Source organism: Carassius carassius, chromosome 24, assembly GCF_963082965.1.
Source record: "Carassius carassius chromosome 24, fCarCar2.1, whole genome shotgun sequence".
Classification (NCBI taxonomy): domain Eukaryota; kingdom Metazoa; phylum Chordata; class Actinopteri; order Cypriniformes; family Cyprinidae; genus Carassius; species Carassius carassius.
Window position 1 is genome coordinate 8490328 of NC_081778.1, and position 23091 is coordinate 8513418.

The window sequence follows — 23091 nt, forward strand, 5'->3', positions numbered from 1 at the left end:
GCCTCGAAGAAATATACAGCTGAGTATCATCAGCATAACAGTAAAAGCTAACATAGTGCTTCCTGATGATTTCTCCCAAGAGTAACATATAAAGCGTGAAAAGTAATGGCCCTAGTTACTGAGCCTTGATGTACTCCATACTGCACTTGTGATCAATATGATACCTCTTCATTTACTGCAACGTTGATGGCCACTGTTTGAAGTAGCCACCAACCGTAACTACCTGCCTACACACTCACAACAAGTGGTTCAGAGATGCCGGTGTCTCAAGTTGGTGGCCGTTTACATCAAGCTGAAGGACTAGAGTTGTCAGTTATACACCTTGTAGTCCTTGATCCACATCACTGGGTTACCAAGTTACTGATCCAAAACTATGATAGTAAACTCTGCCATCCAGGACCTGAGAGGAGGGGAATATATCCACAAACAACAGCAATTGTCCAAATACTATCAAAAATGGAGAAACCAACCAGTTATTCCTAAAATGGCAGATCTACCACCAGCTCGACTCAGACTACTCAAACATCCATTTTACAGTATGGACCATTCCAAGTCAAGATTGGCAGAAAATGTGAAAAGGGGGATAACTTTTAAGTCTCTCACAATACATAAAATTCACCTACACCTCCTTACATCCATTGATACTGATTCCTTTCTGATGGCCTTAAGGAGATTTGTATCTCATTGCGGCACATCATCTGAGTTGTATTCTGATCAAGACTGCCCTTTGCGTCACAGTCAGCTCCCAATTTATAACAGAGGAAGTACTTCAAACAGTGCTCATTGAAGTGGAGGGAATACTTAATAGAGAGCCACTTGGTTACATTTCTAGTTATGTAGTTGACCTTGACCCCGTTACCCCAAATTATCTGCTTATGGGGTGGCCAGCTAGCTCACTACCCTTTTTTATGGGCAGACCGAGATGGAGGCAGAGTCAAGTTTAAGCTTATCAGTTCTGGTTAAGTTTCATCTGTCACTACCTGCCTACACTACAGACTCACAACAAAAGTGGTACAGAGATGCCGGTGACCTTTTTACCAGAACCATTGTAATGCTCATTGATCCACAACTACCATGGGCTTTATAGTTAGTACGCAAAGTTGTGAAGACATTCCCAGGGTCTGATGGCCATATTAGAGTTGCAGGGATTCAGGTTGAGGACAAGACCTACCCACCTGATCCGCCATCCTGCATTCGCAGACCAAGAGTCTGTTTTAGCCCCCGTCTATAAAGTGCAAATATGCATATGCATAGCATATTTGGGGGCAGCAATGTCCCAAAGGATTCATCCAAACAGAGCACAGTTTATTGAATGACGTTAGTCAGTGCCTCGTAGTCAGCAAGAGGCAAACTCTGAATGCTCCTATGCAGAATTAATCTCTCCTTTTCTTCCATTAGTGGATTTATGTGAGCGAGTTGATGCCAAGAAAACCACTCACTGTTACCACTCAAACAAATCAACAGTAAACAGTAAACTGAGTCTTATGTGTTCTTACCAGCACACCAGTCCAGATACAAAACCACCAGTACCAGTTCATAAACAGTCCTTAAATAATTCTTAAAAAACTGATTAGTCTTTGTATAAACAGAATCTTATTTCATGTCTTATTTCATTACTACTGATTAATCTGTTTTCTTTATTTACAGCTCTAAGCCATCACTTTTGGAGTACCTAAGCTATAATATTAATTTTCTGAGTGTCTTGGTGGGACCCTGCAGTATCTATAAAGACTACATAGAGTTTATAAAGGGCCAGCATGTCCAGCACAGGCTGAAAAGAGTGAAAGACATCAGCTCTCAGCAGAATGGCTGGGATAAAGTGCCTGAACCATCGCCTGAGGTGAGAAAAAAACATATTAATCTAAGCATTGCTTTATGAATAATCATATTTATTTATAATTTCTTAATTATATTATTTCTTATTTATTTGTTCGGCTATAGTTTTTGTATTAATTGACACTGGTGATAACAATTATGAAATTTATATGGTATCAAACATTTTTTATATCATAAAGATTGTTTAAAACATAAATAACTATATTTTGATAAATATTTTCACCTTGAAATAAAATAATTTGTATTGTGATTTTTGTCAGATCGCCCACCCATAATGGTATGTTTATTTGTTGTAGCAATGTTGTAAGGATCAATTGATCAATGCTTGAACTTTTAATGTTTTTTGTCAATTAGAGTTGAACTACAGCACCAAGTTATCTTGCACATTTCCCAAGAAATCTGAGTAACAGTTTTGTCCACTGAGATTAATTCCTGCTGTTCTTGTACAGAGGGCTGTGATTAATAAGCTTCTTGTGTGCGCGTGCTGTCTGCTCTGGTTCTTCATCATCACAAAAGCATTCCCCATAACATACAATGTGGATCCACAATTCATCAGCGAGGCCTCTTTCATTACAAGATTGGCCTATGCCTTCATTTCTGTCCAAGCAGCCAGACCCAAGTTCTACTTCGCATGGACCCTCGGTAAGCAGATGTGGTCAGGAAATGTCTGAGTGTGAGTGTGTGACACTGTGAGTGTGTGAAGTGAATGAATGTAAACTTTATCAATGAAATCAAAAAATCAAACAACCACGTTGCTGTTGCCTCTCAGAAATCAAAGCTTGGCAATAATATAAACTACAACCCGAATTCCGGAAAAGTTGGGACGTTTTTTAAATTTTAATAAAATGAAAACTAAAGGAATTTCAAATCACATGAGCCAATATTTTATTCACAATAGAACATAGATAACGTAGCAAATGTTTAAACTGAGAAATTTTACACTTTTATCCACTTAATTAACTCATTTAAAATTTAATGCCTGCTACAGGTCTCAAAAAAGTTGCTACGGGGGCAACAAATGGCTAAAAAAGCAAGCAGTTTTGAAAAGATTCAGCTGGGAGAACATCTAGTGATTAATTAAGTTAACTGATATCAGGTCTGTAACATGATTAGCTATAAAAGCTTTGTCTTAGAGAAGCAGAGTCTCTCAGAAGTAAAGATGGGCAGAGGCTCTCCAATCTGTGAAAGACTGCGTAAAAAACTGTGGAAAACATTAAAAACAATGTTCCTCAACGTCAAATTGCAAAGGCTTTGCAAATCTCATCATCTACAGTGCATAACATCATCAAAAGATTCAGAGAAATTGGAGAAATCTCTGTGCGTAAGGGACAAGGCCAGAGACCTTTATTGGATGCCCGTGGTCTTCGGGCTCTCAGACGACACTGCATCACTCATCGGCATGATTGTGTCAATGACATTACTAAATGGGCCCAGGAATACTTTCAGAAACCACTGTCGGTAAACACAATCCGCCGTGCCATCAGCAGATGCCAACTAAAGCTCTATCATGCAAAAAGGAAGCCATATGTGAACATGGTCCAGAAGCGCCGTCGTGTCCTGTGGGCCAAGGCTCATTTAAAATGGATTATTTCAAAGTGGAATAGTGTTTTATGGTCAGACGAGTCCAAATTTGACATTCTTGTTGGAAATCACGGACGCCGTGTCCTCCTGGCTAAAGAGGAGGGAGACCTTCCAGCATGTTATCAGTGTTCAGTTCAAAAGCCAGCATCTCTGATGGTATGGGGGTGCATAAGTGCATACGGTATGGGCATGTTTTGGAAGGCTCTGTGAATGCTGAAAGGTATATAAAGGTTTTAGAGCAACATATGCTTCCCTCCAAACAACGTCTATTTCAGGGAAGGCCTTGTTTATTTCAGCAGGACAATGCAAAACCACATACTGCAGCTATAACAACAGCATGGCTTCGTCGTAGAAGAGTCCGGGTGCTACCCTGGCCTGCCTGCAGTCCAGATCTTTCACCTATAGAGAACATTTGGCGCATCATTAAACGAAAAATAGGTCAAAGACGACCACGAACTCTTCAGCAGCTGGAAATCTATATAAGGCAAGAATGGGACCAAATTCCAACAGCAAAACTCCAGCAACTCATAGCCTCAATGCCCAGACGTCTTCAAACTGTTTTGAAAAGAAAAGGAGATGCTACACCATGGTAAACATGCCCCGTCCCAACTATTTTGAGACCTGTAGCAGAAATCAAAATTGAAATGAGCTCATTTTGTGCATAAAATTGTAAACTTTCTCAGTTTAAACATTTGCTATGTTATCTATGTTCTATTGTGAATAAAATATTGGCTCATGTGATTTGAAAGTCTTTTAGTTTTCATTTTATTAAAATTTAAAAAACGTCCCAACTTTTCCGGAATTCGGGTTGTAAAATACTACTTCATACACATTCTACTATTTGTGTATTGTTAAATGTCAATGATTTAAACCATGTACGATATGAAACACAAATTAATGGAATAAGCACAGTGATCATAAATCAAACAGCCATGTCTCCGTTCCACAAAAACCAAACCAGCTCTCTGTTAAGAGTAGGCTAATAACCAACTTAGTGTAACGATAGGACACAGGAGATGAGAGATCCAAGAGCAGTGTGCTTAATGGGTATCCAAAAGTCAATATCCAAAACAAGCAGGGGGTCAAAACCATGAAATCAGTCAGGAAACAAAACAAACAGGAAACTAGAAACTAGAGAACACAAGGGAACGTGAGGAAACTGGGTGATAATAAAGACCGTTTTATATAGACAGGATAACGAAGGAAGTGGAGACAGCTGAGTGCAATAACAGGTGTGCAATTAACTGTGATGAAGGGACAAAGCTATGTGTGAAATGTAGTGCCTGCGGTGAGGTGCCTATGGGGAAGTGAGACCACTAGTGGACACCCAGGGAAACACAGACCAGACACCGTGACACTTAGATATACATTTTCTACTAGGCCCACACATTCCCTACTTTATCTTTTGCTGGTTTACATGGCACATGCACATTTGTTTAGTGAAGTTCAAAGAAAGACTTGCTTAAAGAGTTCTACATAATGAAAATATGTGCCTTGAATTAATGTAGTTGTCTTCAAATGTTCGATAAATGTTTGTCATGAAATCTTTCTGCTTGTATGATAAATTTAACACTTTAACACTTTATAATAAATTTCTTTTATAAATCATTAACAATGCTTAACAGATCGTTAGTTAAATTAAATGTAAATTAAAATGTTTTTTTTTTCTTATGTAAATTAAAATGCTTACAAATGTAAGTAAACTTTCAATTAATTTGATCTTCATTTGTTGGTTGTGTAGACCTCTGTTTACACAACTTATCAAATAATCTATTTATTATTTGTTCATGTTTTTGCAGTACCCAATTTAAAGTGTAAGCTATTCATCATTTGCAAATGTTTATTAATGTTTACTAATCATTAATACCTTTATGAACATTCATCTCAATGGCATAAATTGTCCCAAAAGACCTGCATTTACCCTATTCAAACATCTTTACTAATCATTTATTAATCATTTGTTTATAGTTTTTCTAAATCTAAATTTGAAACTATTTATAATTTGTAAATGTTTATTAATGACTACTAATCATTTAGTATCTTTATGGGTACTGGACTTTTAGCTGCTGTAACAAGGTTTGTGTAAAGGGTGGCTGGTTAAGTTTAGCTACATTCTTGCTAAAAACATAACAGATTGTAATTTTGGTGCAAAAAGAAATAAAAAGAATGCCTCAAGACTCACATTAGTAAACTAATCTTCAGTATATCATTAAACACGATATCCCTTGAATAATAAATAAACAGGATAAAACAAATAATAAAAAAGGAAATACTTGTTCATTTATCATAAAAGTGTAATATTGAATGTAACAGAATGAAATTGCCCCTTACAGTAATTAAATGGACCCTTGTACAGTGTTGACCCTTTAACCTACCCATACCAACAAATCTGTCCCTAACCTTACCCGTATCACACCTCAATAGCAGCAGAAGTGTTGTGTATTAACACAAGCTTGTAAACATTTTATAACATGTTAAAATCCTTTGTAGATTTTCAATAAGTCAAGTCACCTTTATTTATATAGCGCTTTAAACAAAATACAATGTGTCAAAGCAACTAAACAGCATTCATAAGGAAAACATGACAGTTAAAGGCAGTTCATCATTGAATTCAGTGATGTCATCTCTGTTCAGTTTAAATAGTGTCTATGCATTCATTTGCAATCAAGTCAACGATATCGCTGTAGATGAAGTGACCCCAACTTAGCAAGCCAGAGGCGACAGCGGCAAGGAACCAAAACTCCATCGGTGACTGAATGGAGAAAAAAACCTTGGGAGAAACCAGGCTCAGTTGGGGGGCCAGTTCTCCTCTGACCAAATGAAACCAGTAGTTCAATTCCAGGCTGCAGCAAAGTCAGATTGTGCAGATGAATCATCTGTTTCCTGAAGTCTTGTCCTGGTGGTCATCTGAGACAAGGTCTTTACAGGGGATCTGTACCTGGGGCTCTAGTTGTCCTGGTCTCTGCTGTCTTTCAGGGCTGTAGAGGTCCTTTCTATGTGCCAATCCACCATCTGGTCTGGCTATGTACTGGATCCGGGTGACCGCAGTGACCCTCTGATCTGGATACAGAATGGATCTGGTGGCTGCGGTGACCTCGGAATAAGAGAGAAACAGACTAATATTAGCGTAGATGCCATTCTTCTAATGATGTAGCAAGTACATCGGGGGTTACGGGAATTGTTCCAGGTTCTGGTTTACCTAATTAATGCAGCCTAAAAATCCATTAACGGATTTGGATATTAGAAGCATATCAGCATGTTATGTGTAAGCCAGGTTAAAGAGATGGGTCTTTAATCTAGATTGAAACTGCAAGAGTGTGTCTGCCTCCCGAACAATGTTAGGTAGGTTATTCCAGAGTTTAGGTGCCAAATAGGAAAAGGATCTGCCGCCCGCAGTTGATTTTGATATTCTAGTTTTGAGAACACAGCGGACATGGAGGATTATAATGTAACAGGACCTCATTCAAATACTGAGGTGCTAAACCATTCAGGGCTTTAAGTGCTTAATCATAAAGAACTGAAAGTTTATTGACATTTGTAGACATTTTAACTTGCATGAACTAATGATTTGTCAAACATTATTTAATGTTTAATAAGTTTATTAGCAAACAATATAGCTGCAAGCAGCAATTACAGGGCCAGTCACTCCACTGGCAAATTGAGGAGCTAAGCATGACATGGAGCATCACAACCAAATGCAACAATGATCAATTACAGCAATTTTAGGAAATTGAATGGCTGAAAAATCATAAATACAACCACTAATAATATGATTAAATGGCTTATCACTTTTGACCAACAGGTGGCGCTGTAATCAAATAATTTTGGTGTGTTCTGTGTGAGGTGAAAATGGCACACACAAAGTTTGGTATCAATATGCCAATGCATTGCTGAGATACAGCCTGTAGTGTCATTTTGGCATAATGCCTCAAATTTGTCACTGTGGTATGCGGAAACAGTTTTGTCTATTGACACAACATCTATAACATTTTCTCAGCACAGTCTGAAGATCATCTGACTTGATTTTGGTGAAAATCTGACCAACAGTTGAGGAGGAGTTACAATAACAATAACCTAATGCAATCAAAAGTTATAAAGATTTTTGGAAATTTCATAATTAAAGGTTAATTAATGGTTTATTACTCTTGTCCAATTTGATGTGCCGTGGTCAGTGAGAGGTGACAATGGCACATACAAAATTTGGTGTAAATAGGTCAAACCTTTGCACAGATACAGCCATCAGATGCAGTTTGGCATCTTTCCAGCAAATTCATTCATGTGCTAAATGAAAACCTTTTTTGTATCAACACGAAATCCATAACTTTTTGCCAGCTTGGTCTGAAGATGATCAGAGCCAAATTTGGTGAAAATTGGACTAACGATCTAGCAGGAGTTAAAAAAAAAGTAGGTTGTCAACATGAATCAAAATGGTGGACAGGAAGTTCAGCCAATATTGGTATTAGTGTTCTCGTCATGATCCAAGGATCCAATTTGATTAGTATTTTTCTAAATTTCTAAATATTTGACCATAAGGTGGCGCTACCCCCAAACTTTTTAAGTACCTTGAGGGTATGGAGCCGAAGATTTTTGTAATTAGTTTCGTAAAGTTACGCTAATGCATTCGTAAAATACAGCATTTTAGAACATAATTCAAAATGGTCGATGCACAAAAAAGCTAACATTGGAAAACTGGGTATCATTCGATTCGGCATGATGCACTAAATCTAACAAGACCAGTTTTGTGATTTTTGGCCAAAGTACAGTATTATAGTATATTATAGTATATTTAGTATATATAAGTTATGAGCAAAAATATGCATTTTTCATATCTCCTGACCACTATGGGCACAGCAACGAAACACTGCAGGGAGTCTCAGGTCATGCTTGTTATACGACACACCAAGATTGGTCTCAATAGGCCAAACCTTTGCGGAGATATAGCCTCTTGTCCACTTTTGCATGCTTTTTTTTAGAATTTGTTCACGTGCTATTTAGAAACAGTATGACTAATCAACTTGAATTCCATTAATTTTTTGCCAGCGTCTTCTGGAGATGTTCTGGTTTCATTTTCGTGACAATCGGTTCAATGGCCTAGGAAGAGTTTGAAAAAGTAGTTTTTTTACGAACAAATTGAAAACGGCGAAAAAACTAAACCTTACAATATTTTTAATTTTGGTAACCTTTCAATTCGACATGAGAGAAGGAATCAGAGGAAAAAATTATTTATATTTTGTGGTTTATGGTTCAAAAGTTATTAGAATAACATTTTTGAAAGTTGAAATTCCACAACTTTCCCGCATGCGGTTCTATGGGCTGCCATAGACTTGTGGCAGAAGAAAAAATCACGCTAACGGATACAATAGGTGCTTAAGCACCTTCGGTGCTTGGCCCCTAATTACCAAGCACATTGTCACGTTTCTAACTCTTTGAATATATATTAAAGAATGATCCTTAAGCATAATCTAATGTTTGTTAATGATTTATTAATGAATTATTATAAAATGTTACCTCACAGTAAAAATAGTTTGCGGTTTGATATTCAGATTTCTTTTGCCAATAAATACACATTACACTGTCATAGACATAATGCAGAATGTCATTCTCCATTATTTGTACAGTGGCCGAGAGCTCAATGTGCTGCAACTTAAAAAATCACATAAAAGTAGAAAAAGCACCAGCAAATAAAAAAACAAAAATCATCTGCATCATTTTGACAACACATGTTTTGCAAATACTCACAACACAATCAAATAAAGAAACACTGAAAAAACTCACAACACAACCAAATACAGAAAAGTGCTACAAAAAAATCAAAACACAATCAAATACGGAAAAGCTTTGCAAGTAGCACAGACCACAATGGAAATATTTCAAGGGGTCCCCAACAAACAATAAAAAAATGAACCATGTTTTTATTAAAGTAAATATTTTTTAACCATTTATGTAACCACACAAATACCATAGTTAAACTATGGTTAGTGTAATTTGTGATTACCATAGTTAACTATAGTAAGCATGTTAGTAAGCATGTTTTTTTTTTTTTTTTTGTAAATAAAAGTAGTTAATTTTCATAAGGGAAGTTATAAAAGTTAGCCAGCTTACATTACATAACATTTCACAGTTACTGTAATTGTGTATTTCATCATCTTAGGCTAATTATAATAATAATAATAATATAATTTATATACTTTGATGTTGTGGTTGTCAGCTGTGGTTAGTACAATGGCAGATCCCATTGTCTTCTAACTTAAAAAAAAAATTAAAAATAAATAAACACATTCAGTAATGTTATGACTTTTATGTCTAGGACTATAGTTTGTCAATTGAAAAAAATATTTGGCTGTTGACAGTTTGGATTTAGACCAAGTCTTCCGAAATTTAGTGCACATAAAGATAGGCCACCCAAATGGGCTTTTGCTGCATATAGGCATCTCAGTGTGTATTAATTACCATATAAATTATTTTTTTAAGTTCAATATTCGTCGATATCAGATAAGTTTTATCATTTAGCTTTAACATGCTAGCTTCGAAAAGTGTTTATATAACAACCAGCAGCAGTACACAACGGAAACAACATCAGCAAGCCTGAAAAATAACCTGAAAATACGTTTTCGACTGACGAAAGAGAAAACTCAATGAATGCCGTGTCTAAGCCGGGAGAACCGTTAAATGTCTCTACACAGCTGAACATTGCCATGGATACATGCATTGTACCCTAAAGAGTGACATCATTTGAACATATGCATTTGATCGTCACTTGCTTGTATCTCCAAATTTTCTGGGTTATTTGAGCTGCACATGCTATACCAGTCTTAAGTGCAATAGCTAAGATAATAATTTTCCTACAGTAGCATTTCTTGTTGCTCGACCAACAGTTTGACATGTAAATGGATAGAATTCATTTATTTGCCTTGCCTATGTTATTTTCCACTTTATTTTCCAGCCATGTGCTTTTCTATTTGTCAATCTTTCCTTGGCTGCATTCATCACTCTAACATTCTTTTGTTAGCTCCTGGGATTGAATCTTATTTTCTTCATGCATGTGGAATATATAGGGCCTAATTGTAGCCTATATTAAATTATATTATTTAACGGTATCATGTGTTTTATGTTTAAATGATTACCTAAGTAACTACTTACACTAGTATGAAAACATACTAGTGATTTGATGACATCTTTAATTACAGATTCTATTTTCTTTTTCCAGAAATGAAAGTTATTCATTTTTAACATGAACTTCATGTCTAATATTTTTACTATAGAAATTTTTTATTTTTTTTTACTCGCCAGTGTGTTAGTTGGAGGCTAAGTATAAGTTTAGCACAGATATATTTTCACTCGGGAACACTCAGCTGACTCTCCGTCAGACGATCTGTGCTTTTTTTTTCCTCAATGGATGCGCAACGCACCTGTATTTAATGTACCGTAAACTCTAGTGTTAAGGCACACAAATCGCCGTCACATTCTCTCACACTCACATAGAGAGAGAGAGAGAGGTTGATGCGCTACATTTAAACAATATTATTTGTTGTATTTTCCTGTCAAAATAATGGCGTTCCTATGGAAGACTTCAGCTTTTAAGAACAGCTGGGTTTTTCGGTAATGGGTGGAGTTAATGCGCAAACGGCAATCTCATTGGCTAGCGCTCACCTATTATTGTCCCTGTTTTGATTTTAGCAAATCAGTTCGAGCGAACACACAAAACCTGATTAATATTCATGAATCTAGCTCATTAATCCTTAGTAATCCTTAGTGTGTTTTATAGTTCTTATTAGTAGGAATTGTATTATTACTATATTATAAGTATTTTTTGTAGGTCTTCCCCATTTTTTTTTTTTTTTTTTACAGAAACACTGAATGACCAAAAAAGCACCACAACCAGTCCAGTTAAAACGTTCAGTTAAAACGACTAATAAGCATTCAAACATGGTTATCAAGTTTACTTCTAATTACCAAAGTTCTATTCTTAAATGTTACTTGATTATTATAAAGCTTGACTGACTGGCGAGGAAAATAAAATAATTACTAGCCAATGGCGATTCAATTGCCAAGATGTCCGTAGAGCAGGGATAACCAACCCTGCTCCTGGCGATCGACTGTCCTGCAAAGTTTAACTTCAACCCTAATCAAACACACCTGCCTTTAATTTTTAAGTGAGCCTGAAGACCTTAATTAGTTGCTTCAGGTGTGTTTGGTTAGGGTTGGAGCTGAACTTTGCAGGACAGTCGATCGCCAGGAGCAGGGTTGGCCACCCCTGCCGTATAGGGTTGAGGTAATAATATCAATCTGCAAAACAAAACTGAACAAACAATAATTTTGCATTCCATTAGTCAAAGTAAGGGATTTTGTTTTAAGAAATAAACACATCCCCTTTAAAATCCAATATGGTTTAAAATTTTATTTGAATTTTTCCTTTGTCTGAGTTGCAAGGTATCAGGTCTGATGATAAAAGCACATGCATTAGCAACTGGATTTAGCAAATATTGTTATGGAAATGGTAGATGAGGGATGAAATAGGGAAGTTTGCAAACTGGCTCAGACGAATGTCCTCGGAATGTCCACAAGGGAACGTTACAAATGTCCGCCAACATACATTAAAAGGAGGACCAAATGCATGCGCAAGTCAATGTCCTCAGAACGTCCTCAGAATGTCCTTACAAAGCAGAAATACTGCGGACCTAAACTGATGTTTGCAACGTACAGGCGATGTCACCTGTTTGCTGGTGAGGGAGGAATTGAATCAAGTGTAATAATATATCCTCGTTCCCTTTAGCATGTCTTCAAAGCGTCATCAGCAGCACTAAAGGGATCTGCCCTTATGTTGTTAAAGTTTAAGATATTCATAATAAATATTAATAAAGCAAGATGCCCTGTTTGAAATATATGACATGTATGATTTATTTAAACTGCAAAGGTAAAATATAAATTACAATTATCACAACAGTTGTGAAGCGGGAGGAGAAATTTATATGTGCATCAGGTTTTCCATAGCAAAGCTCCTGTCCATAAACCCCATGGCAAGTCTGCTAGTAAGAAATGTGAAAGACAGACATTCTTCATGTTTAACGTATAATATCAATAAACATGCAGACAGCTGGAATACAAAATCATTGCTTAAGGTCGAGCTCGATTTTGATCAGTTAACTCTTCCCCGAGACATTAACATCACTGATTCTGATTATGATTTGTGAAAGCTTTCACGGTGCAGTTATGGTCAATTAATCCTTCCCTGCATCAGAAACATCACTATTCTGATTTGTGAGAACTGTCACTGTGCCATTTTGCCCAGTTTACCCTTTCCTGAGTCAGTAACATTACTATTCTTACCTGTGGAAAGATTCACAGTGCAGATATGATCAGCTTACCCTTCCTTGTGTCAGTAACATCACTATTCTGATTTATGAAAACTTTTACAATTGCATTTTATCACGTGTAAGTGTTTATCTTTGCTCTGCCCCGTTTTTCTTGTATAAAAATTTAATATGGTGCTTTTGCAGTAAATAACGGTTTCCAAGTCATTGGATAAATCCTCTTATACACAGCTCTAATAGACTTTTGTGATTTGTGTAATCTTTCACAATAAAGTTTTGGTTGTTGCACATTTTCTTGAGTCCTTAACTTCAATATTGTAACATCACTATTCTAATTTGTGAAAACTTCAACAGATCAGAATTGTTTTCACAAATAAGAATAATGATGCCACTGTTTTCTGATTTCACAGATCAAAATAGTGATGTTTATGAATCAAAGAAGGGTTAACTGACCAAAATGGACCAAAATCAGAATAATGATGTTATTGACCTATAAAAGTGTTAACTGAACAAAATTGCTCTTTGAAAGTTTGCACAGATCAGAATAGTAATGTTTTTGACTCAGGGAAAGGTTAACTTGCCAAAATTGAATTGTGAAAGTTTTCACAGATCAGAATAGTAATGTTACTGACTCAGAGAAGGGTTACCTTACCATAACTGTCTCTCTCCTGGCATTCTCTCATGTTCACACAGGGTCCGCAGCTCGGCTCGGTCTCCTCCACTTAGTTTGGTTTGTGACGTCCTCCAGGGCTAGGCCCACTGCTCTCATATCCTCCGTGATGGAGTCCATCCACTGCTTTTTGGGTCTTCCTTGCGGCCGGTGGCCTCCAAGATCGAAACGTAGCGCTTTTCTTGCCACGGACTCCTCGTCACTGTGCATGCTGTGGCTGTACCATCTCAGACGGGCTTCCCTCATCTTCTCCGTTATTGTGGTTACTCTGAGTCGTTGTCTGATGGACTCATTCATTGCGTGGTCATGGAGTGTCAGCCCCTTGCATCCACCGGAGCATTTTCATTTCCATCACGGAGGGCCGATTCATTTTTCTTGGTCGTGGGCCAGCATTCAGTGCCATAGATGAATGACAGTCTTGTAGACCTTTGTCTTGAGATATTCTGGGATTTTCTTATCACACAGGACTCCAGTGACCAAACTGAGCCACGCCGCATTGGTTCTTGCCCGCGCGTCGGGGATGATGTCAACATCTGATGTAACCAGGTACCCAAGATATTTGAATTGGACTGTCTTTTTCATCTCCTGGCCATCAACGTGGATGTTTCCATTGGTTTGGGGGCCGCAATCAAGGTACTCCATTTTGGCAATGTTAATTTTGAGCCCGTTTTCACTGAGCCGGCCATACCATTGTTGTGCTTGATGCTCGACCCAGAGGTGTGGTCTTTAGAGGTCGGCCATCTCCGTGTCACAAATGAGATTAATGATGTTACTGACCCAGGGAAGTGTTAACTGACCAAAACCACAATGTGAAAGTTTTCACAAATCAGAATAGTGATGTTAATGAATCAGGAAAGGGTTAAGTGGCCAAAATCTCTCATTACCCTCCTCATTTGTCTCCCTATTTATTTTCCTTGTGTCTGCACAGCAAAATTGCAAGTGTTAATTCAACTCTAGCAGAGTTAAAATCAACTCCGAAAAAGTGTGCATATTGTCCCAATTTTTTTAGTTACATTAACACTCTTCAAAGAGTTACATGTTTAACACTATAAATGAGTTATATGTACATGTTATAGAGTTAAGCAAAAAAGCCAGTGTACAATTAACTCAATTCAAGTCAAATTTAACACTCCTAGAATGTATATATGACAATAAATAATTTAATCCACAAATCAATACGTTCACATTTATTTATTTAAATTGAAACATTGTAACTTTATCCCTGCACCAAAATGTCTTCACATTCAGTGTTTTCAATACATGTAAACAACATGTTCTTACAAAAATTAAAACATAATGTTAAAGCAAATCAGTGTAAAGGCACAAAATGCGTATTCTTATTTGTCCATATGTATTCTGAATTTCATTAGGTTTATCCACCTGTTGGGAACTCAGAAACGAAGACCAGGAGACTCTTGGGTAATCTTCAGCAGGATTCTTGATTGAGAACGGTCTGCGTGGCGCTGCAGTCATAAAAGGTCTAACTTGTCCCTAAGACATTGTAGTTTATGTACATTTTAAGGGGGCGGGATACACAGAGGTGGAGACAAACCTAAACAAAGCATGCAAATGTAATCAGGAAGGTGCCAGACACTGGCATCTTCCCAGCCTTGATCTCATCAGCATAACAGTGTCATTTAAATACAGAGGTGCCTGACAGTATCACTGATACCTTCACATTATCATAGAGACAAAAGGCACAGCTGTGTCTTGAGCTTAAAAAGCCAAATGGCAAGGAAGAGACAAAAGGACATTATCTCAGACACCTGATTTTCTTGATTTACCTCAAAATGTATATCAAAACGTTTTCAGTTCATATGCTATTAAATTGGAACCTAGATTTAACATTTTAGAAATTTGTAATCCCACACACCTTTTTCCTGACGTAAAAATGGGTGCCTTCATTTGTAAATTCTATGGGTGTAGTTCCGGTCTCATTTTTTGTCCAGCTATTTTTAGCTGTACAAAACAGTTCTTTTTGCTGCTTGACATTGACAATTGATGTGTCCTATCATACAATTTTAATCTGTTATCTATATTAAGAACACACTTGTCGTTTACTGCACGTTGTTATTCTCCTCGTTATTTACCTATAGCAGCTAATGAAACGGAAGTCTCACCCATAGACTTACTTCCGCGTTGAGGAAAAAGGTTGATAGTGCTTACATTTATCTGCTTAAACCACAGCATCTCATTCATTACCATCAACCATGAATGCCGGGCCGTACTTATCTGATGCGCGGCCTGGTGCAAAGTAGGGAGCATTCCCGGGTGAGAGGCTCATTCAGTCCGTTTACCCCTCAAGTGCGGGGCCCGATGCGACCGCACCAGTTGCACACACCTAAGGACGGCCCTGGCTGAATGTATGTTACTGATCACTGAACAAAGTCTGTGCCAATGGTGCTTGGACCTTCTTGGAGAAAGTAGTCTTTCTTTTTTCAGGATGACAAGACGTGGTTCTCTGCAGTTTCCAGCTAAGCAAGAAATCCACTCCCACTCGCAGCATCACAAAAGTGCTCCTGTAAAATTGGGGGGGGGGGGGGGCAGAATCATTTTACATCTATTTATCAAAGTGTTAAATGGCAGAATTATTCAGACGCACACTAGGAGTCTGAGGTTCAGCCAGCAACAAATCCCCATCAACAGGAACATAGTTAGGAACTACAGTAACACAAGGTTTACTCAGTGGCACAGAGAGTATTGTTGGTTTAGTTGAGTCACGTGCAACATAGGACTTCAACATGTTAACATGACATACTCTATTCTTGCGTCTGCGATCAGGGGTACCCACAACGTAATCCGTTTCACTCAGTTTCTGTTCAATGACATACGGCCCTGAAAACTTAGCCTGTAGAGCTGAGCCAGGAACAGGAAGTAACACAAGAACAGAGTCACCCGGTTGAAAACTGCGACGTACTGTTCTTTTGTCAAAGTGGACCTTCATTTTTGACTGTGTCGTAGAAAGATGAGCTCTTGCCAGTTCGCAGGCTTTATGCAGACGTTCCCGGAAAGAACTTACATAATCTAGAACAGAAATAGGTGCACTATCCTTACCCATCAACTGCTCCTTTAACAACTTCAAGGGGCCACGAACAGTATGAGCAAACACAAGCTCAGCAGGGCTAAATCCTAGTGACTCCTGAACAGACTCTCTCACTGCAAACATGAGCAATGGCAAGGCATCCACCCAGTCCTTTCCAGTCTCAATACAAGATGTGCGGAGCAAAGTTTTTAGGGTTTGATGAAAACGTTCCACCGCTCCCTGTGACTCTGGGTGATACGCACTAGACATGATGTTTTATTCCCAACTCTTTCAACATTTGTCCAAACACTTTTGAGGTGAAGTTGGACCCCTGGTCAGTTTGAATAACTCTGGGCAAGCCAAATGTTGTGCAAAACCTTACGACCTCTTTCAGAACTGGTATGGCTTCAGGGTAACGGGTAGCAGTACACATTATTGTCAAAATATACTGGTGACCATGTTTCGACTTTGGAAGAGGCCCTACACAATCAATTACCAGCCTCTCAAAAGGTTCTCCAATGACAGGAATTGGCTGAAGAGGAGCTTTAGGAATGGTTTGATTGGGTTTACCAGCACGCTGACAGATGTCACATGAGCGGCAGTAACGAAAGACAGCAGACTTGATTCCAGGCCAGTAGAAATGTTTAACAATCCTCTGAAATGTTTTTGTGACACCAAGGTGTCCAGCAAGAACATTTGCGTGTGCAAGTTGCAAAACATGAGAACGGTAGCTGGAGGGCAAAACAATCTGATATACTGTTTGCCAGTCACCTCCGTCTGAAAACTTGGGCTGCCACTTGCGCATCAGAATCCCATCGTCCCAAAAGTACGCTACCTTTGCCAACAAAAGATTGTGACCATCCACTGCAGCACTTATGCAGTTTACAAGTGTAGGGTCTAATTTCTGGGCAGCAGCCAAATGTTCCCTACCCACTATGGAATGAAGTTCGACTGGAAGCTGGGTGTCAGGCTCAGAGACCATCTCATCCTCAACAGATAACCTGCACTCTACCAGTTTAGGTTGCTCCCTCAGGAAAGAATCCGAGAGATCAACGACATCTTGAAAGCTTCTTGACTGAGAACGTGTTACAGCACATGCTGGAAAAGTTAGAGGATGTGATGCAGAGAGATCATGGGAATCACAGACTATTGGCTTGCTTACAACTATTGGACTGGGAAAAACTTTACCACCGGCAAGGTCATTACCCAGTATGAGACCGACATTATCTACAGGCAACCGTTTACACACACCCAATTGAACCAAGCCTGTAACAAGGTCAGATTTCAAGTTAACATTGTGTAATGGAATGCTAATGCAGCCCATCTCGATACCACGCACAAGGACATTTGCACCAGTATATGACACATCAGAGAACGGCAAAACATCCTCAAGCACAAAGGATTGAGCCGAACCAGTATATCTCAGAACCTGCACACACTTCTCTGCAGAGTCACCAGCTAGCGACACAGAAGCATTCAAAAGAAAGGGACCATAGGATGATGTGTCAGCAACAAACAAATCAGGAACAGATTGTACAAATGCCACACCTTTAGGCTTTATATTTGTGGCTTTCTGCTTCCATGCCTTACAATCCCCAATCATATGACCAGGATCAAGACAGTAAAAGCAAACCCTCCTATCTGTGCTCTTTGAGAACGACTTCCCTCCACCACTGGTCTTGCTGGCATTCACTCTGAGTGCATCTTGAACTCTGGACTCTGTGGCCATGGATGTTTTAGACTGACGTGTTGAGGAAAAGAGAGTTCGGTGAGTAAGTGCGAATTCGTCGGCAAGCACGGCTGCATCAGAAAGTTTTGCCACTTTTTGTTCGTTTAAATGAACAACAATGCCTTCCGGCACACGAGTTTTAAAATCCTCAAGTAAGATCAATTCTTGCAATTCTTCAAACGTGGTAACCTTACTAGCAAGACACCACTTTTCAAAAAACACCTTTTTCTCTCTTGCAAATTCCACATAAGTGTGTTTGGCTTGCTTTGAACACGCCCTGAACTTTTGTCGATACGCCTCCGGCACCAACTCGTATGCCCTCAACACAGCGGTTTTCACAGTATCATAGTCTAATGACTCCTCAATTGGCAAAGCAGCACATACCTCTTGTGCTTTGCCAACGAGGTTACTCTGCAACAGTAAAGCCCACATGTCTTTCGGCCAATTCAACTTTTGCAGCTACCCGCTCAAAAGCAACAAAATAAGAGTCTACCTCTGATTCACGAAAAGGTGGTACTAATTTGATGTATTTGCCAACATCAAATTCAGGTTTAGACACAATGCCATCACTAGAGGAAGGCGGCCTAGAACGAGGTATAGGAATCGGGCGATTACGCAGAGTTTCCACTTCTAACTCAAGCTTACGCAACTTAATGTCACGATCTGCTTGTATTTCAAGAGCTCTCAGCCGAAGCAGCTGTGTATCATGCTCCTGCTTTCTTAATGCCAGATCAAGCTCTTTTAATTTCAGGGCTAACTGAGGATCTTCAGAAGCTGCGTTTTTACAACTAGCTACAGAGCTTGAGTCATCTTTTGTTTCAATGCCAGCCTCATCCCCCTGCTCTAGTGTTTCTTCTGGGAAAACACCTGCCTCTACTAACTTGCTATACAGCTCCTCTTTTATTGTTTGTTTACGTGCAGCTTTAGATACTGTAATATTATAAAAGTCAGCTATCAAAAGCAGATCTTTTTTTCGACAAGAGTTGTATTCCACCAAAGAAGGAGACAGGGTGAACTTTATCAAATCAAAATCCATGTTTCCAAATAAAACATAAGACCTCCTCACCCACCAAAGTTTAAAGCAGTCAAACAAACTTACATCCAACCACAAGAAAACTGCAATTCAAATTTGCATAGTTAAAAAGGAACGGACGAGCCCCCAATTGTTACGTGCCTCCCTGGTCTAGGGTCAGGGATGGCAGAAACAAGGACATTTCTAAACAAGGTAGAAGACAACTTTTCTACTGACCACCTGGAGACCTTCTCTCCTGTCCCAGCATGCCACAGAAAACCACACAGACTTGTCACGGTCTAGAATTTTGGTTTATTTTACAAACTCAAAGAAAGATGCTTAGCATGGAGCAAAAAAAAAAAAAAAAAGTTCAGGAGGGGACCAGGCCAAAATAACAAACATAACCGATCTAACTTACAAAAAGGAGTACTTTCTAATCTCTCAAAACAAAATCCAAAAAAAACAACAAAAGTCTTACCTTACTCCCTTTCTAGCCAAAAACAGGTGAAAACATGGACAATAAAAGAAATGGCGTCCTCCTCCCTACGGCTCCAAAATTATTTAAACTTTCACCTTAAGGTCTAACCTTGGGAGATTACTTGTACAAAAACAAATGACACACAACTCTCCAAAGTTTCAAACTGTATACACCAACAACAATGTAAACAGACAACTAGCGCACACACGCTATGGTCTAGGGCAGGTGAAAAGTCTCCAGAGGCAGCAAATGCCAAGAAGGGCCCCTTCAGATGGAATCTTCAGCTTTTATCCACAAGCCTTCCTTCCAGCAGAGCAACCAGGTGATTAATGACAACCAGAACCAGGTGATCTTCATTAAGCTTTTGGAGGGTGTAGAGAGATTAGAGAGACAAAACACTGCCAAAACAAACTGTAATCAACATAGTGGCAATAATTAAATACTGCACAAATAACACCTTAAACAAATTACGCCTGGGGACGTAACAAAAGCTATTATTAACAAGTGAAATATCAGAGACAATCAATTACAACACAATAATAGTTTACTCAAAACATTTACCCAAAAATTGTGTCATAATTTTTTATGTCATATGTCAATATATATGACATATGAAACAAACACATACATACGTGTGTGTGTGTGTGTGTGTGTGTGTGTGTGGAAAAATCACAGAAATCCAATATATTGACACATCAACATTATGAAAACTCATTAAATTAATGCTTAATATAATCACAAAATTTGGTCACAAGACACTTAAGAAACAATTATGTTAATGATATTGCTATTTTAGATTTGGGCCATTTACTGTGGTTTGATTTGACATAAAATTTAATCTGTGAGAAACGTTTCAGATTGTCTAGGCACGCACAGCATACGAATATCATTATTAAATAATATAATTTTATGAAATGCATACAGTAAATGAAGTAAAACACTTACTTTCTGTGTTTTCCTTGTTAAAACCAACTTCCCCGTCTGCTCCGCTGCGAGTGAAAGAATCGATCTCTCTGAGGAAAGTGTAGGAGCGCACAACATATTAATGTTGCTATAAATCAATATGATGTTATAAAATAGATTTTTTAAATGAGGTAAAATGTTTACGTCTGGTCTCTCCCTTCTCTTAAGTAACGTTAACCCACATCTGCACTGCACTGCAATTCAAATCTGTGAGAGACGGTTAGGCTCGTTTAGGAGCGCACAGCATTTAAATATCATCATGAGTAAAATCATCTTATAAAATACATGTAAATATGAGATAAAACACTTACTTTTGGTGTTTTCCTTTGATAAAACTAAATTCACAGTCTTCTGCCCCTCGTGAGTGAGAGAAAATAATGTTACCTGTCGAGAAATTTTTTTGGAAAGAACAGCACATAAGTATTGCTATAAATCAATATAATGTTAATAAACACATATTTTAAATGAGATAAAAACACTTAACTTACTTTCAGAATCCCCTTATAGAAAATAATTTACGTCCTCGTCTGTTCCGCATTGCGAGTGAAAGGAAATGTCGTTGAGAAAAGTTTATGTGCACACAGCAAATAAATATAATTATAAAACGATATGATATTACAAAACACATTTTATGAGTAAGATTATACACTTTATTTCACCGTTTTCCATCCTCATATGCACCGCATCGCGAGCAAAGAAAATGGCATCTGTGAAAAAATATTTCAGATGGGTCAGGCACGCATACGAGCAAATGTCCCGGATAAAGGTAACTCTGCGTATTTACACTGCCAGAGGGGGCTGTTTACACTAGCTAGTGTTAATCCTCTAAAGTTCAACACCACAACTTTAACACATTACTCTAAAAGTACCCCATCTGGTTCGTTGTTTAATGTTCATATCTCAAAGTATTGTCATATGGGTCTTATGTTTCTCTTCCCTTGTCTTGGCTTGCCTTACTATGCTGTGCTCTGTCTTGGCCTACCTGCCTGTTTTTTTCCTCTCGAGGTAGTTTTTGTTATTTTTTTATTAATAAATGCCATTTTCTCTTGCATTTGAGTGCTTGTTTTGTCTCTCTCTAATTCCCTTTCAGTAAGTCACTTTCAACATTATTTCAGTGACTGACGAATTGGGATCTCGCTTGAGAGCCCAATCACCTTCGAGTGTTAACAAAACAAGCCAATGAATGTTGGCGTGTGAGCTTTGCATCACGCCCCCCGCTCTGCAGTGCGGTTATACAGGTCCTTCTCAAAAAATTAGTATATTGTGATAAAGTTAATTATTTTCCATAATGTAATGATAAAAATTAAACTTTCATATATTTTAGATCCATTGCACACCAACTGAAATATTTCAGGTCTTTTATTGTTTTAATACTGATGATTTTGGCATACAGCTCATGAAAACCCAAAATTCCTATCTCAAAACATTAGCATATCATGAAAAGGTTCTCTAAACGAGCTATTAACCTAATCATCTGAATCAACTAATTAACTCTAAACACCTGCAAAAGATTCCTGAGGCTTTTAAAAACTCCCAGCCTGGTTCATTACTCAAAACCGCAAACATTGACACCCTCAAGTGAGAGGGTAAGACACAGAAAGAAATTTCTGAACGAATAGGCTGTTCCCAGAGTGCTGTATCAAGGCACCTCAGTGGGAAGTCTGTGGGAAGGAAAAAGTGTGGCAAAAAACGCTGCACAGCGAGAAGAGGTGACCTGAGGAAGATTGTGGAGAAGGACCGATTCCAGACCTTGGGGGACCTGCGGAAGCAGTGGACTGAGTCTGGAGTAGAAACATCTAATGCCACCGTGCACAGGCGTGTGCAGGAAATGGGCTACAGAGAAGCAGCACTGGACTGTTGCTCAGTGGTCCAAAGTACTTTTTTCGGATGAAAGCAAATTTTGCATGTCATTCGGAAATCAAGGTGCCAGAGTCTGGAGAAAAACTGGGGAGAAGGAGATGCCAAAATGCTTGAAGTCCAGTGTCAAGTACCCACAGTCAGTGATGGTCTGGGGTGCCATGTTAGCTGCTGGTGTTGGTCCACTGTGTTTTATCAAGGGCAGGGTCAATGCAGCTAGTTATCAGGAGATTTTGGAGCACTTCATGCTTCCATCTGCTGAAAAGCTTTATGGAGATGAAGATTTCGTTTTTCAGCACGACCTGGCACCTGCTCACAGTGCCAAAACCACTGGTAAATGGTTTACTGACCATGTTATTACTGTGCTCAATTTATAATAATAATAATTCATTTTATTTAAAGGCGCCTTTCTGAACACCCAAGGACACCTTACAGCAAACAACCAGTGAAATAATAACAATATAAAAATAAAATTATAAAATTTACAGCATAATTACATCCATCACACAAAGAAAGGAAAACTGCAATTCACACATAAGTCTGAGTACAAAGATAAGTTTTTAGACTGGATTTAAAATTTTGAAGACTGTCAGAATTCCGTATGTTGGGGGGAAGCGAATTCCACAGCCGAG

At 38.4% G+C, this 23091-nt stretch overlaps 1 protein-coding gene and 1 long non-coding RNA gene across 2 annotated transcripts in view; one reads left to right on the plus strand and one right to left on the minus strand.

Moving 5' to 3' along the window:
- The window catches only part of mboat1 (membrane bound O-acyltransferase domain containing 1), a 196165-nt gene that overhangs the window by 70992 nt on the left and 102082 nt on the right, over positions 1-23091 (plus strand). The window contains exons 7-8 of the mRNA XM_059507399.1: positions 1648-1840; positions 2286-2478. Of these exons, the coding sequence (XP_059363382.1) occupies positions 1648-1840; positions 2286-2478 (386 nt within the window). The remainder of the gene's footprint in view (positions 1-1647; positions 1841-2285; positions 2479-23091) is intronic.
- The window catches only part of LOC132102765 (uncharacterized), a 96447-nt gene that overhangs the window by 30156 nt on the left and 43200 nt on the right, over positions 1-23091 (minus strand). The gene's annotated exons all lie outside the window — the stretch shown is intronic.